This window comes from Drosophila busckii, chromosome 3R (assembly GCF_011750605.1).
Source record: "Drosophila busckii strain San Diego stock center, stock number 13000-0081.31 chromosome 3R, ASM1175060v1, whole genome shotgun sequence".
NCBI lineage: Eukaryota > Metazoa > Arthropoda > Insecta > Diptera > Drosophilidae > Drosophila > Drosophila busckii.
Window position 1 is genome coordinate 9140420 of NC_046607.1, and position 12086 is coordinate 9152505.

The 12086-nt window shown below is 39.1% G+C and overlaps 3 protein-coding genes across 4 annotated transcripts; 2 read left to right on the forward strand and 1 right to left on the reverse strand.

Moving 5' to 3' along the window:
• Positions 1-10: 10 nt before the first annotated feature.
• Positions 11-542, reverse strand: LOC108603706. The gene has a single exon (XM_017992746.1). The coding sequence runs from the start codon at positions 266-268 to the stop codon at positions 20-22; it is 249 nt and encodes an 82-aa protein (XP_017848235.1). The 5' UTR covers positions 269-542; the 3' UTR covers positions 11-19.
• A 1040-nt stretch (positions 543-1582) lies between these two features.
• On the forward strand, positions 1583-5151 carry LOC108603916 (chorion peroxidase). The gene is made up of 12 exons (XM_017993102.1): positions 1583-1896; positions 2222-2330; positions 2391-2430; positions 2510-2797; positions 2848-3037; positions 3095-3273; positions 3328-3890; positions 3949-4096; positions 4154-4318; positions 4375-4492; positions 4553-4715; positions 4922-5151. Exons 1-12 carry the CDS (start codon positions 1803-1805, stop codon positions 4980-4982), a joined length of 2118 nt encoding a protein of 705 aa, XP_017848591.1. The 5' UTR covers positions 1583-1802; the 3' UTR covers positions 4983-5151.
• A 938-nt stretch (positions 5152-6089) lies between these two features.
• Positions 6090-10747, forward strand: LOC108603915 (epidermal growth factor receptor kinase substrate 8). Of its 2 annotated transcripts, none has more exons than XM_017993101.1 (7): positions 6090-6180; positions 7383-7785; positions 7852-8090; positions 8995-9688; positions 9751-10120; positions 10178-10518; positions 10580-10747. In XM_017993101.1, the coding sequence occupies exons 2-7, from the start codon at positions 7387-7389 to the stop codon at positions 10673-10675; spliced, it is 2139 nt and encodes a 712-aa protein (XP_017848590.1). In that variant the 5' UTR covers positions 6090-6180; positions 7383-7386; the 3' UTR covers positions 10676-10747. The 2 variants fall into 2 exon arrangements, with proteins under 2 accessions (XP_017848590.1, XP_017848589.1); XM_017993100.1 differs by lacking the exon at positions 6090-6180 and adding an exon at positions 6236-6429.
• Positions 10748-12086: the final 1339 nt, after the last annotated feature.

Genomic DNA, 12086 nt, shown 5'->3' on the forward strand with positions numbered 1-12086 from the left:
AATAACAATAAGCCGTAGTCTAGGCGGCGTCCTGCTGTGTGTCTGCTGCGTTCTTTGGATTGTTGCGTTTTGTGCGTTTTTGTTGCAATTGTCGCGCGGTTTCCCGGTGCATCTCCTCCAGACTCTCTAGCGCCTGTGACTTTAGTGGCATCAAGCGAGGTTTGATAAACACAAGCTCCGTTTTGTGTTCGAAAAACAATTTTCCCGTGCTGGGCTCAATCAAATCGATTTTCTCATTTATGTTTCTCAGTTGTTCACGCTCCGACATACTAAAGCATGCACACGTTCACCAACGCTAACTTGAGTGAAATACACGCATTTATTGTTATATTTAAGTACAATATGTGTGCCGTAAGTTCGCGTTTAGTTTTACAAATAACTTATCAAGAGTTTCACGCAAATTATTGATAACAGATTCTGTGCAATATTACTCATCTGTGTTGTCAAACCAGCTTTTTTTCCCGTCAAGTCAGCGTTGCTCTTGGCCGACATTTTAGCTTGTTTCGGCATTGTGGCATTCTCTTAATTCCAACCAAAGTTGGCATCACTGTGGTATAATATTGCTTTGTCAATTGTATTCGTCAATATGCGAATTAAATATAGACAACTTCTTTGACTCTTAATAATTAGTCCTTCTGATAGGGCAGTTAAAGGGCAACAACGAATTTAGCACATATTATTCACAATACAAATAAAATTGTGTGAGCAGAGCAGCATATTGTCCAATAGATGCAAGTGAGAGATCCAATGTTTGAGCAATGACAATTGGCGCGAAATATTCAAAATGTTAAATTATTCAAATATCGCTGACACATAAAGAGACAATTCAAAGTTCCTCATTTTAATAAATGATTTCATAAATGTAATATTGATAATTTTAATATAAGGTTAACAAGCTTGTCGTACTATTACTTTACTTTTAAGGTAAGCAAGCAAAACAAGTTCCGCGTACTTATACCGATGTTTGTTAAATAAGCATGTTAATGCGTTGTGGCACATGAAAATTTTTATTTTTAGAGCTTACTTATTTACATGAGTAATTTCGACGAACCTTAAAAAAGTCACGCATCGTTTTAACAAAGTATCGACTTTAAACAAAGAGAGACTTCACAAATTGATTTTTCTCTTATACACAAATAAACATGTAAATATACGCTGTAAAGGCAGATATACCAAAGTCGGTGTATTTACATATCAAAGACAACAAATAAACGGATACACATAAATACAGCGAAATGTGCGTAATAAAGCCAATTGAGTTATTTGTTTGTATGAACAAGAGCTTACAGAATCTACATATATTTTATTTCTGCTCATATTCATAAAATACTCTTTAAAAAATGTAAAATACGATTTTATTGAAGTCTGCTCAATTTCAAATAGATTCAAGTATATACAAATTTAACTCAATAATTTGAAAATACATAACTATTCTAAAAGAGTATGTCAAAGTACGGCTTTAGTCAACATGTTTCGCATTATTTGTTCTCTTTGGAGGTGCAGTTAGCGCTTCTCTGCTTGCCTGTAAATGAGCTCGAGTTTATTCTGCTGATAGCGTCAGACCTGAGCTCGCGTTGTTGTGATTTCTACTGGATCAGTCGAGAATGTATCGCTCGATCGCTTGGACTGACCTGCTTGGGTTTTAGCTTATCATACCTGAAGCGCAATTAACTTTTCTTATCAACGACGTGACTTAAAACCCTCCATAGAATTGTGCGCGACCGGTACAGAGCTCGTTATTTTAGAATTGTTTTCACGGAAAACTTATTGTTTTTGAAAAATAATACAAAAAAAACTTTTAAATGGGTCAAAAGGTCAATATTTTTCTGATCGCTGTTGTCATAACAGTGTCAGCATTCGGGATCATTAAGGCCAATAAGCTCGAGTTCCCACAGCGTAAGTGCAAAATTTACTCGTAAATGTAATAATGTAGACAATTTAAACAGAACATGCAGGAACCAGTGATCATAGTTTGTGCACAAATGTTTCTATTGTCTGCTTACACATTTGTATATTTGATTTTGATAAATACTATGCTATTTACATGCATGTAATGTCATAAAATAAAAAATAACAGCATCATCATTCATGAGCTTCAGTTTAATTTATTTGATTAAGTTGACAGCAAATTAATTGTTTCTTGAATTTTTTGAATTAGCATATGGAAATTTACAAATGCAACTATTTTAAAATTATATAAATTTTATAAATTTACTTACAGCGCGCGTTGCTCCAAAGGAGGAAGTGATATCATATCTTAATGACATATCTCCGTCTCAATGGAAAGACTTTGTAGACTCTGGCATAGAGTCAATCAATAGACAAAGAAGGTTTGATTGATTAATTGCTTAAATTATCACTTTGTAGTACTCACTGTTTAATTTTTTTAGACTTGAGGAAAACCTTTTAAGATCGGACATAACAGTGCAGGTAATTGTTGTTCAATATTTCACCTTAAGCTTGAACTCTTAATATTCGAATTATAAGACTAAAAAATATATTTATCCAGAATGGCAGCATCTCACACATTCAGTTGTTGGATACACTACCAAATGAGAAGTCCCGACTGGACAGTGATGTGGCTCTAAAGATTCTCAAAGCTACACTCTTTGTGTACAACAGCAAATGCGTCTCACATGGCATTAACGATGATGACTGTCGCGCATTCTTGGAGAACAAATCACTTCCGGATTGCACACTGCACGCTGAATGCGACAAATTGTTGCACAGTGAGCGCCATGGACATCACGCATTCAGACGTCTTCTTCCACGCCATTACAAGGATGGTTTTCATGAGGTAAGTGGACAAGGAGTTGCTTAATTAAATACAAAAATTATTGGGCTTAGATGTTTGGCGAGAACGATGTGCCTGCTGCTTGGTCCATTAGCATGGCTTTATACGATCGCCGTGAGGAGGCAGCGGCCAAGGCAAGAAGCAACACCAATACCAATGACAATCGTAATTTAAATCTGGTGCTAGTGCAGTTCGCACAATTTGTGGAGCACGATCTAAGCAAGCCGGTATCACAATCAATGAGTATGAAAAGATAAACCGAGCAAACATAAATGCAATGCTAAAAGTTTCTTTCATTAGGCAATGGTGCGCCGATTGAGTGCTGTAATCGTAATCAGAATAACTTGCAGCCACGTTTTAATCATCCACTGTGTGCGCCAATACTCTCAAAGGACAAATACGGCTTTCCCAACTGCCTGAACTATGTTAGAAGCGCATTAGCTGTGGGCCAAAACTGCAACTTCGGTGCTGCTGAACAGGTGAGTTGATTGATTGGCTCAATGGCCAACATTAATTGTGCATTCTGATTGCAGCTGAATCAAGCTACAGGCTTCTTGGACTTGTCGCAGCTTTATGGCTTTACAGCAGCTGCTGCGCTCAAGATGCGCACATTGAACAAGGGCACACTGAAGTCCACCTCGAATGGTGACTTGCTGCCCTTGGCTACAAGCGAGGACGGACATAGCTTCTGTGCATGGGGCAGCAGTGAAAATGCCACAACTTGCTTTGCAGCTGGAGACTCACGTGTCAACAACAATCCCTACTCAATACTAGCGTACACAATTTTTATGCGCAATCATAATCGCATTGCGGCTGAGCTGGCGGCACGCCATAAGAGCTGGGATGATGAGAAACTCTTTCACGCAGCCAAGTCCATTAACATTGACATCTATAGACGCATCATTATGGATGAATGGCTAACAGAGGTGCTGGGTGCAGAGCTTGCCGCCGAGGTGCATGCCACAAAGAGCGCAGAGCAAGCTGCAGAGGTGTCAAACGAAGTTGGCGTTGCCGCCATACGCTTCTATTTATCAATGCTGCCAAATGTGCTGCATAATCTGGCTGACAATGAGGTGCAGTCAGCACGAGCAAGCAAGTAAGCGGATTCGGTAGCCTTTCATATAATTTATAGCTATATTAGCTTCACTTTTAAGCAATGTGCTGCCACTTACCAATTTATTTGAGCTCGAGGATGAAATCTACAAGCCCCAGCTGGAGTATACGAAAAATAAACTAAACGAAATCTTGAAGAGTCTCATACATGAGCGCGCCATGAAAATGGACGCCTCCTATGTGGGTGCAGTAAGTATTTCATATGCCAAAGCCAAGTACCTTGAGCTGACTCCCAAGCCTTTGCAGATTGTGTGGCATGAAAAGACGAAACCAACTCATGCCGACGTCTTGGCATTCGACATACAAAGAGGTCGCGATCATGGCCTACAGCCTTACTACAAGTATCTACAAATTTGCAGCAATACAACAATCGATAGTTGGTCTGACTACGAGACCTATATACCCAGAGAGGTAAGCGCATAGATTAGAGTTATCTGCAAGGTTTAATTTCATTCATAAAATGCTAGCTCGTAGACAAGCTCAAGAGCGTTTACAAAAACTGGAGCGACGTTGACCTTATAATTGGCGGCATTGCGGAGCGCACTGTTAATAGCACCATTGGCCCCACCTTTAGCTGCATATTGGGTAAGCTAACATTAACTAATCACATATAATTACGTACTTATATGGAAAGCCCTTTTTTAGCTGAGCAATTCGCCAAAATACATCAACGCCATCAGCAGCAACATTCGCCGGCTAATGCTGCTCTACTTGACGCCTACAGCTCCATTAATGGCAGCAAGCTGTTGTGCCTCAACTCCAATGTGGAAGCCGTGCCACGCAACATATTCAGATTGCAGTCAAACAGGTGAGCGGGCGTTGAAACGTGCCTAAGTTTAAATGGTTAACGGAAATCCCAACTCAAACTCAGTTGCCGACAAACGACTCTGAGTCACCATAACAAATTGAAAATTTGATTTGCTTGCTGCATTGAGTTAAGGACTTTTATGATAAGCGAATGTTTACTGTATTTATATATGAATTTAATGATCGATTTGCTACTTTCATTCTCAGCAATCGCCTGATAAACTGTAACGAGGTGCTGCAGTCCAACACTGGCCGACAAGGCAATTGAAGTGGAACTGGAATAATAATTTATTTCAAGTTAAGATGATCATTAAGCTGATGCTCCTAAGAACATGATCAACCAGTTTACAAAAGCTATTGCGAATAACTCATCAAGGGGGCTTACTAACTGAAATGTCATTATAGGCATATACTGAATAAACACATATCAGCAATCATTTGAATTTTATAGTATTTACTGTATGTAAGCTTAATTGTATTAAAATCCAAATCAAATGGTTTGCGCTCTTATATACTTGGCACACAGCTATATAGCATATCAGCATAGCTTGGAAATGATAATATATTTACTACCCAGCACTATTGATTGATTTGCAGAACTAAATAAAAATAAAATTACGTTCAATTTTGATATCTCGCAATAAATTAATTAGCTAAAAAGCACCACTTTGATAAATTTCAGTTTCATTCTCGTTTTGGCAGACACAGAAGCAAACAAATATAAAATTAAACTTTGCCCTGCACACAAAAAATAAAACAACGCTAATGTCACACGTTGAAGTTGTAAGCCTTTTTTAAATAATCACAATGGTATTTACTATTTATACAACATATTTGTTTGCGGAGTGTAGTTTAGTTTGATAACATTTCCATATGAAACAATCTTAAGTATACTTGTTGGCCATGCCACTGGATATCTCAGTCAACACGAATGGTAATCAAACTAAGGCTTTTATGAGCGTTACTAGACTAAAAAAATACCATGTATAAAATATTGAGAAATATCCGGAGTAAAATTGTTAAATATTCGAAAAGCGCACACCAAGAATATTCCGTATACTAAATGTAAAAGTTATTGTTCATCAGATTATATAGATAAATAAAGTTGGGTTGATGTGATGGCCATGTTTAGATAATATGTTATTTATATTTAGATTCTTGGTTCTGTGGGTTAAGTGCGCCCGGAGAACCACCCGGTGGAGTCCAGAAACTAAGGTAGACTCGCCTGTTGCTACTAAAAGGATTCCCAAGAAATCGGTGAAGGATTAGTCAACAATATATAAAATGTGAAAATACTTTCGCTTTAAATTGTAGCAGCATCTGACTTCGAGTTTAGTTGTCACGTCAATGCTTAGGATTCTTTGAAAATACAATTTAACAAGTGTATTTTTGTTTTAGTTTTAAAATAAATTATTCGATTCACACATAATAACCAAAGTACAGTGCATTACTCGGAATTATAAAGGGTATAGCAACAAACACATGCGTATATAGATAAAAGACTTTTGCGTCCAGAGCCTCGATAAGATTCGACTGAAACAATTGCGAGCAATCAATTAATAGTCAGTGCAGTCAGAACTTGCTGATACGGTTACCACCGCTCCCAGCGCCCACTGCCATTGGCAGTTAGTTCAAATTTGATTCGCGCTGTGTCAAGAGTGGAATTTTAGTTAAAGCCGCGCACTGGAAGTGACTGACTGATCAGCTCGTGCAAGGTATTGACAATGATCATCTTGCCTTGGTGCTGCTCGCGTATTATATAGAGATACAGCTGCTATATCTTCAATTGATAAGAGCTTAACATGTGTACCATAGATATCGAGATTTTGCAAAGTCTAAAGACTATTCTAGCAACATAACATATTTACTATCACTTGTTAGATAGTGAGATAATGATGTCATGCCATCAATAAATCCACGAAAATAAGTACAGACAAGGCAAACCAAACTTAAATCATGGACTAAAAATATGCTGATTGGCTTTTAATTAGGGCTTTATGTAACTTGCCTTTATGGCCGATTACTTCACTGGCCAAGAATTTCCAACCAAAACTTCGATAACTGGAAAACTGTGGCAATGTCAGTGAGCTGCAAAAACGAAAAAACAAAATAGAAAAAAAAGCCAGGCGCTAACTTGGGTGTTATCTTATCAGCACCCACAGTCACCAGCAAATTACAATCGCACAGGTGTATTGCACGTACGTCTATAAATAATATAAATACATATACATATGTGCATGGGGCATACGTCACTGTTATTAAAAACGTCTATAAGGCTAACCTCCACATATTCTAGTCAATTGAAAATGTTTTCATTTGATATTCGTTGGCGCAAAGTCAAACATTTAGCGTGCAGCAAAGTAAAAATATATTATACCAAAAAATAATAATAGCAAATCGTTGAAATGGTCAAGCCAAGCAATCGAACCTTGAAATATTTTCGACCCATTGTGGTTCAACGTAGGTACTGGCAACTGCGTTATCTAGCATTGTTCTAAGTCTATTTAATTTACATTGTCGCAACGAATCTAGTTTAATCACTCATTCAGAGAAAATTAGTCACGCCTGTCAAGCTGTCATTATATACAAGCTCTTTAAAAGTTAATTAGCTCAAGTTATTAAGTAATTTCTATGCGCTTTTAAACAAGTTTAATCTTGATTTTTGCAGCAGCATGCTTCGAAACGGCTATGAGAATGGCTCTCAGCCCAGTGATAGACACAATGGCGCTTACGAAAGAGAGGAAATTAAGCCCACCTATTCACTGGAGCACTTGGCCACATTCAAATTGAAAAACGAGGCCGAAATGAAGCAGCCAAAGGAGAAAATGAAACTGCTTATTGAATTGGATAAGACCGGCGGCATCTGGCCCCATAAAATGTATATGAGTTTCAATGGCCAGTGGCTCGTCATGCTCGACAGTGAAATGAAGGAAATTGAAAATTTCCCAGGCAGTCTCATATCGGAGCCGACCGCCTTTATCAGTGAAGATCCACAGGAAACCTACCATAACATCTTGATATTCTCTGTGCCGGGCATTTCCCTGGGCAACACCGAAATGCATATTTTTCAAGTGAGTCATAGCACTCTCTAGCACTTACTGATAAAGACACTTCTAACGCTTTTATTTATTTCAAAGGTATCTGATGTCAATGCCGTACATTTGGTGGAAGATTTGCGCCAGCTGAGCAGTGGCTCTCCAGTCACAGTGGATCGCAACAAGACGCCCATTCTGCTGCCCAAGCCCGATCGCCCTGGCAACCATCAGGCCAAGGATCAATTCGGTATCGCAGCTGCTGTGGCAGGCATCGCCGCGGAGAAGAACGCACAAGATCGCGAGCAAACCGAGAGAGATGTCCAAGTGCTCAATCATTGCTTGTATGTATATTAAACAGATTAACTTAACATTCTCAGCAGACTCAGCAAGACTTTGACTAGGCGATCGCAGCAAATACATTTTCATTCACATAAAATTACACAGTAAGAAATTTACACATCGAAGCGTGCTCTCACTACAGCCCCATCTAGTGATAGTTCATCATTACAATCTATATAAAAATGTAAGTCTTTAATATTGCTGATTAGACTGAAATTTGTGGCACCGATGACAGTGCGTCAAAAGTTATCTGTGCCGAGTTTTTTTTGATTTGCGGAGTGGAGATACGAATTTCTATATTTTAAAAATAACTCGATCATCTTTTAGTATATAGTCAGTATCTGCAAATAACATTTTGTTGGCTGACAGGCGGACGGTCAAACGGAAATCAACCTATAGGCCAAGTTTTTTCAGTTTTTTTTCTTCTATTTTTATAAAAATATCATCATATATACAAACACAGGCTTACTTATGCAAATCTAGATAAATTATAGAGACATTATCTTGACAAATTAACTCATACAGTCAACATAATAATCGTTTCTTGTTCTTTTTATCTTTGGTAAACAAATTGAAGCTTATGTTTATTTACTACTTAACATTTACTAATAATTATTTATTTTAATTCAACGCCACAAATAAAATTCATTTACATTCGGTGCCTATAATGTAAATGTTTATTTTTTTAATTATTGCATTTATTGCGAGTTTTTTAATTTTACTTTTTGTTGTTAAAGTAAATAATAATTTATATGGTTATATGTACGTAATTGCTGCAAGATTAGATTAATTATGCTGATATATCTGAATGATTATCTTGTTTATGCTTTTATTTATTTACTGAATTTCAGTTTATTTATTAATTATTTGTAACTTGTTTATTGTGTATATTTTTGTTTAACACAGTGAGGATGTTGAACGGTTTATCGCTAGACTGCATTATGCTGCTGAGGCAATGCATGAGCTGGAGTCCCGCAAGAACGAGCATAATCCACATGGAGAAGGACTTTTGGTGCTGCGTTCACGTCCACCCATCGAGAGCGAGTTTTATGATATTCTAGCCAAAATCAAGCTGGGCCTCAACTATGCAGTCAAGCTGCAGAATCATTTCACAAAGGGCGTCGATCCCGTCAACAATGTGTTCATATCACTGCAGACCATTGTGACTGTCTGCAATGATGTCTACAATGGCATGCATTTGCCAGAGAGCGTGGTGAATCCGCTGCTGCGTCGGGAGACGGTTACCTTTTTGAATGGCACACTGGACTCTGGCAAGAAGGAGCTGTGGTACAGTCTGGGCAACAATTGGACAGTGCCCAAGGATCAGTTCAAGGATCACAAGGGCTCGTACCATCCCATATTCTATGATGACTGGTCACCTGATTGGGTGGTGGACGAGGAAGTGGCGTACTTGGCGCCAGCAATCAAAAAGCCACAAACGCCAGTACCCTCGCCCATGATGGTACCGCCCAGTCCACAGCTCAATCGCACATGGCTTAGCCGCCTGGAGAGCCGCAATGTGCAGATTGCCGAGGTGGTGTACAATAAGTCGGCCACCAATGATAAGGAACTCAATGTAGCCAAGGGCGAATACTTGGAGGTAATTATGGCTGCTTAAATTAATAACTTAACTTAACTTAAATTTATTTTGACTGTGCCCAGATCATTGACGACTCTCGCAATTGGTGGAAGGCGCGAAATTCTGTGGGCAACATAGGCTATGTGCCACATACAGTGCTGCAGCCCTACAACTTCGAGCACAGACCACGAGATACCGACTCCCTGTCTTCCATGCCTATGGAGATTGTCGATGCCAATGAGCCGCCAATCTATCGCAATACAATGGCGCTGTACTCACCGCCCACGGATCGGGAGTCCATGCAGTCGGTGGGCACTGCCAAAAACATGCCACGCTCCTACTCAATGCCCAATGTGCCTGTACCGCCCCCCATGCCGCCACCGAGCGAGAGTCAAACACCCACACCGACTGGCACAATGAAACGCAATATGGCAGCTGCCGGGGCCATGGCAGGTTTGTGATTTATTAGCTTAAAGTCAATAATTTAATCTAATTGTGCCTTGTCTGTAGCCATGCGCGCTCGCAACGACTGTGATGCCGATGACGATGCCTACATGCTGCAGGAGGGAGTTAATGAAGAGCTGAAGATGATGCTGATGCAGCGACAGCGTCGCAGGGACTTGGAGATTTTGAAAACACCTGAGATATACATAAATCAAAACTCGAAGCCCAAGGAGGTGGAGGAATGGCTGCGCGGCAAGGGCTTCTCGGATGTTATTATTAAGCGCCTACATACGCTCAGCGGAGAGGAAATCTTTGCGCTCTCATCACACACCATCGAAAGCTACTTTGGCCAGCGAGAGAGTCGTCGACTCATCTCACAAATTGTGCTGCAGAAGAACTTCTGCGAGGTGAGTCTATGATCTTTAAAGTGTTTCAAGCACTCTTGAATATTCGTATATTTATTTGCAGTACAAAACCATACGCTCATCTGAGCTATCAGCGAAGTTAGCACGTGCTAGGCAAAAGGCCGATCAGTCCAACAATGATACCGATGAAATTTTCTAAACCAAAGTTCAAGTATTGATGTGAGAAATTTGAAAAGTTTTTCATTTACATGGCATAGAATTATGACATATATTTATGCATTTGTTTATTTTAAAACTATTATTAATAAAAAAAAAAAAAAACAAAAACAGACAAAATTGTAAAAGCAGCTTCTTAATGAAATATTACGTATACCACATGTGGTCCATTTCCCTTACCCGTGTTGCAACAAAACAATAAAAACTGGTTATCGATTAGTGCTGGGATCTCATTGAACATGTGCACGTTGCCTTTAGAGTGGGTGCTATATAAAAAAAGATCCATTGCTTAATGTTAAATGACTCAAAGTGGTTTGTGTGGAAATCCGTTAGGTGGTTTAAAATTAAGAGAGTTGTGGGGCACCCATTAGTACAAAACATGTTTGCAGTTAACATTGCTAATACAAAAAATTAAACGGCATCATTTTGGCAATAAGTAGTGTGCCTAATTAAAAACAAACAAAAAACCAGACCGAATTAACTCTATTTGCATCAACTACTTGGACAAGCTAAAAGAGATTTCGCATGTGAAGGCCAAGTGACAAGTGGTTCAAAGAAACATGTGACAAGTCCTATGCATGTCTGTCTGTCTGCTAAGTATATTTGTGTGTGGGTCTGCTCATGTGATTGCAGACATAGCTTTTTATGTGAATTCTCAGTCGACAGGCTTAGCTAATGTTTATAAATTATTTATGTACATCAATCGCACATAGCGCAAGTTCCAAAAGAGTTTAATTAATTCAAACAATTAGCCACAACAACGTCACGCAGATGCCGATAACAATTGTTGTAACCATTTGTACGAAAGAAAAGCTTTCTAGGTCACAGCAGTAACCAATTGCTACACACATCGTAACCCCCGAGCCTCAGCAGCATTTGTCGTAATAACAAAAGCCGCACTTAAAAAAGGTCAACAGTGCTATACACCAACATATATGACATATATATGTACATACATGTGTGTCTGTGTGTGTGTGCTTGTGTTTATATTAAACTTAACTAAATGGCATTTGGCACACATTGTAAGAGAGCTTCGGGTTCCTAACCAAAAATGACAACTGTCCAATAAGCGCGTATGCACATAAATAAGCGCCGGGCTCTACATTGTATAAGCTATAAAGCATAAAAAGCTGCGGCTAAGCGTTTTTCAATAGTTTCAGCTATGGCCGACACTAGTATATAAATTAGAGCAGCGCAAAAAATACAAAAATTCAACAAACTTCTTTGATTTACACGCTTGCAGCTCGGCGCCTTGCAAGCTTCAAGCCTCAGCTGCCTCGGCTGCAAACTGAGTCTCAGTCTCAGTCTCAGTCTCAAGCTTTGGCTTTGGAGCTACTTGTTGCTTTTGTTGTTGCCTTTGTTGTTGTTGTTGTGCAGTCGCTAACGACGCCGTT

Bases quoted from the DNA above. Each gene is read 5' to 3' on its own strand.
- LOC108603706 (XM_017992746.1), bottom strand. From the start codon at position 268: ATGTCGGAGCGTGAACAACTGAGAAACATAAATGAGAAAATCGATTTG.
- LOC108603916 (XM_017993102.1), top strand. From the start codon at position 1,803: ATGGGTCAAAAGGTCAATATTTTTCTGATCGCTGTTGTCATAACAGTG. The intron at 2,431-2,509 runs GTAATTGTTGTT...ATATTTATCCAG, and splicing joins GATCGGACATAACAGTGCAG to AATGGCAGCATCTCACACAT. The intron at 2,798-2,847 runs GTAAGTGGACAA...TATTGGGCTTAG, and splicing joins ACAAGGATGGTTTTCATGAG to ATGTTTGGCGAGAACGATGT.
- LOC108603915 (XM_017993101.1), top strand. From the start codon at position 7,387: ATGCTTCGAAACGGCTATGAGAATGGCTCTCAGCCCAGTGATAGACAC. The intron at 8,091-8,994 runs GTATGTATATTA...TGTTTAACACAG, and splicing joins CAAGTGCTCAATCATTGCTT to TGAGGATGTTGAACGGTTTA. The intron at 9,689-9,750 runs GTAATTATGGCT...GACTGTGCCCAG, and splicing joins CCAAGGGCGAATACTTGGAG to ATCATTGACGACTCTCGCAA.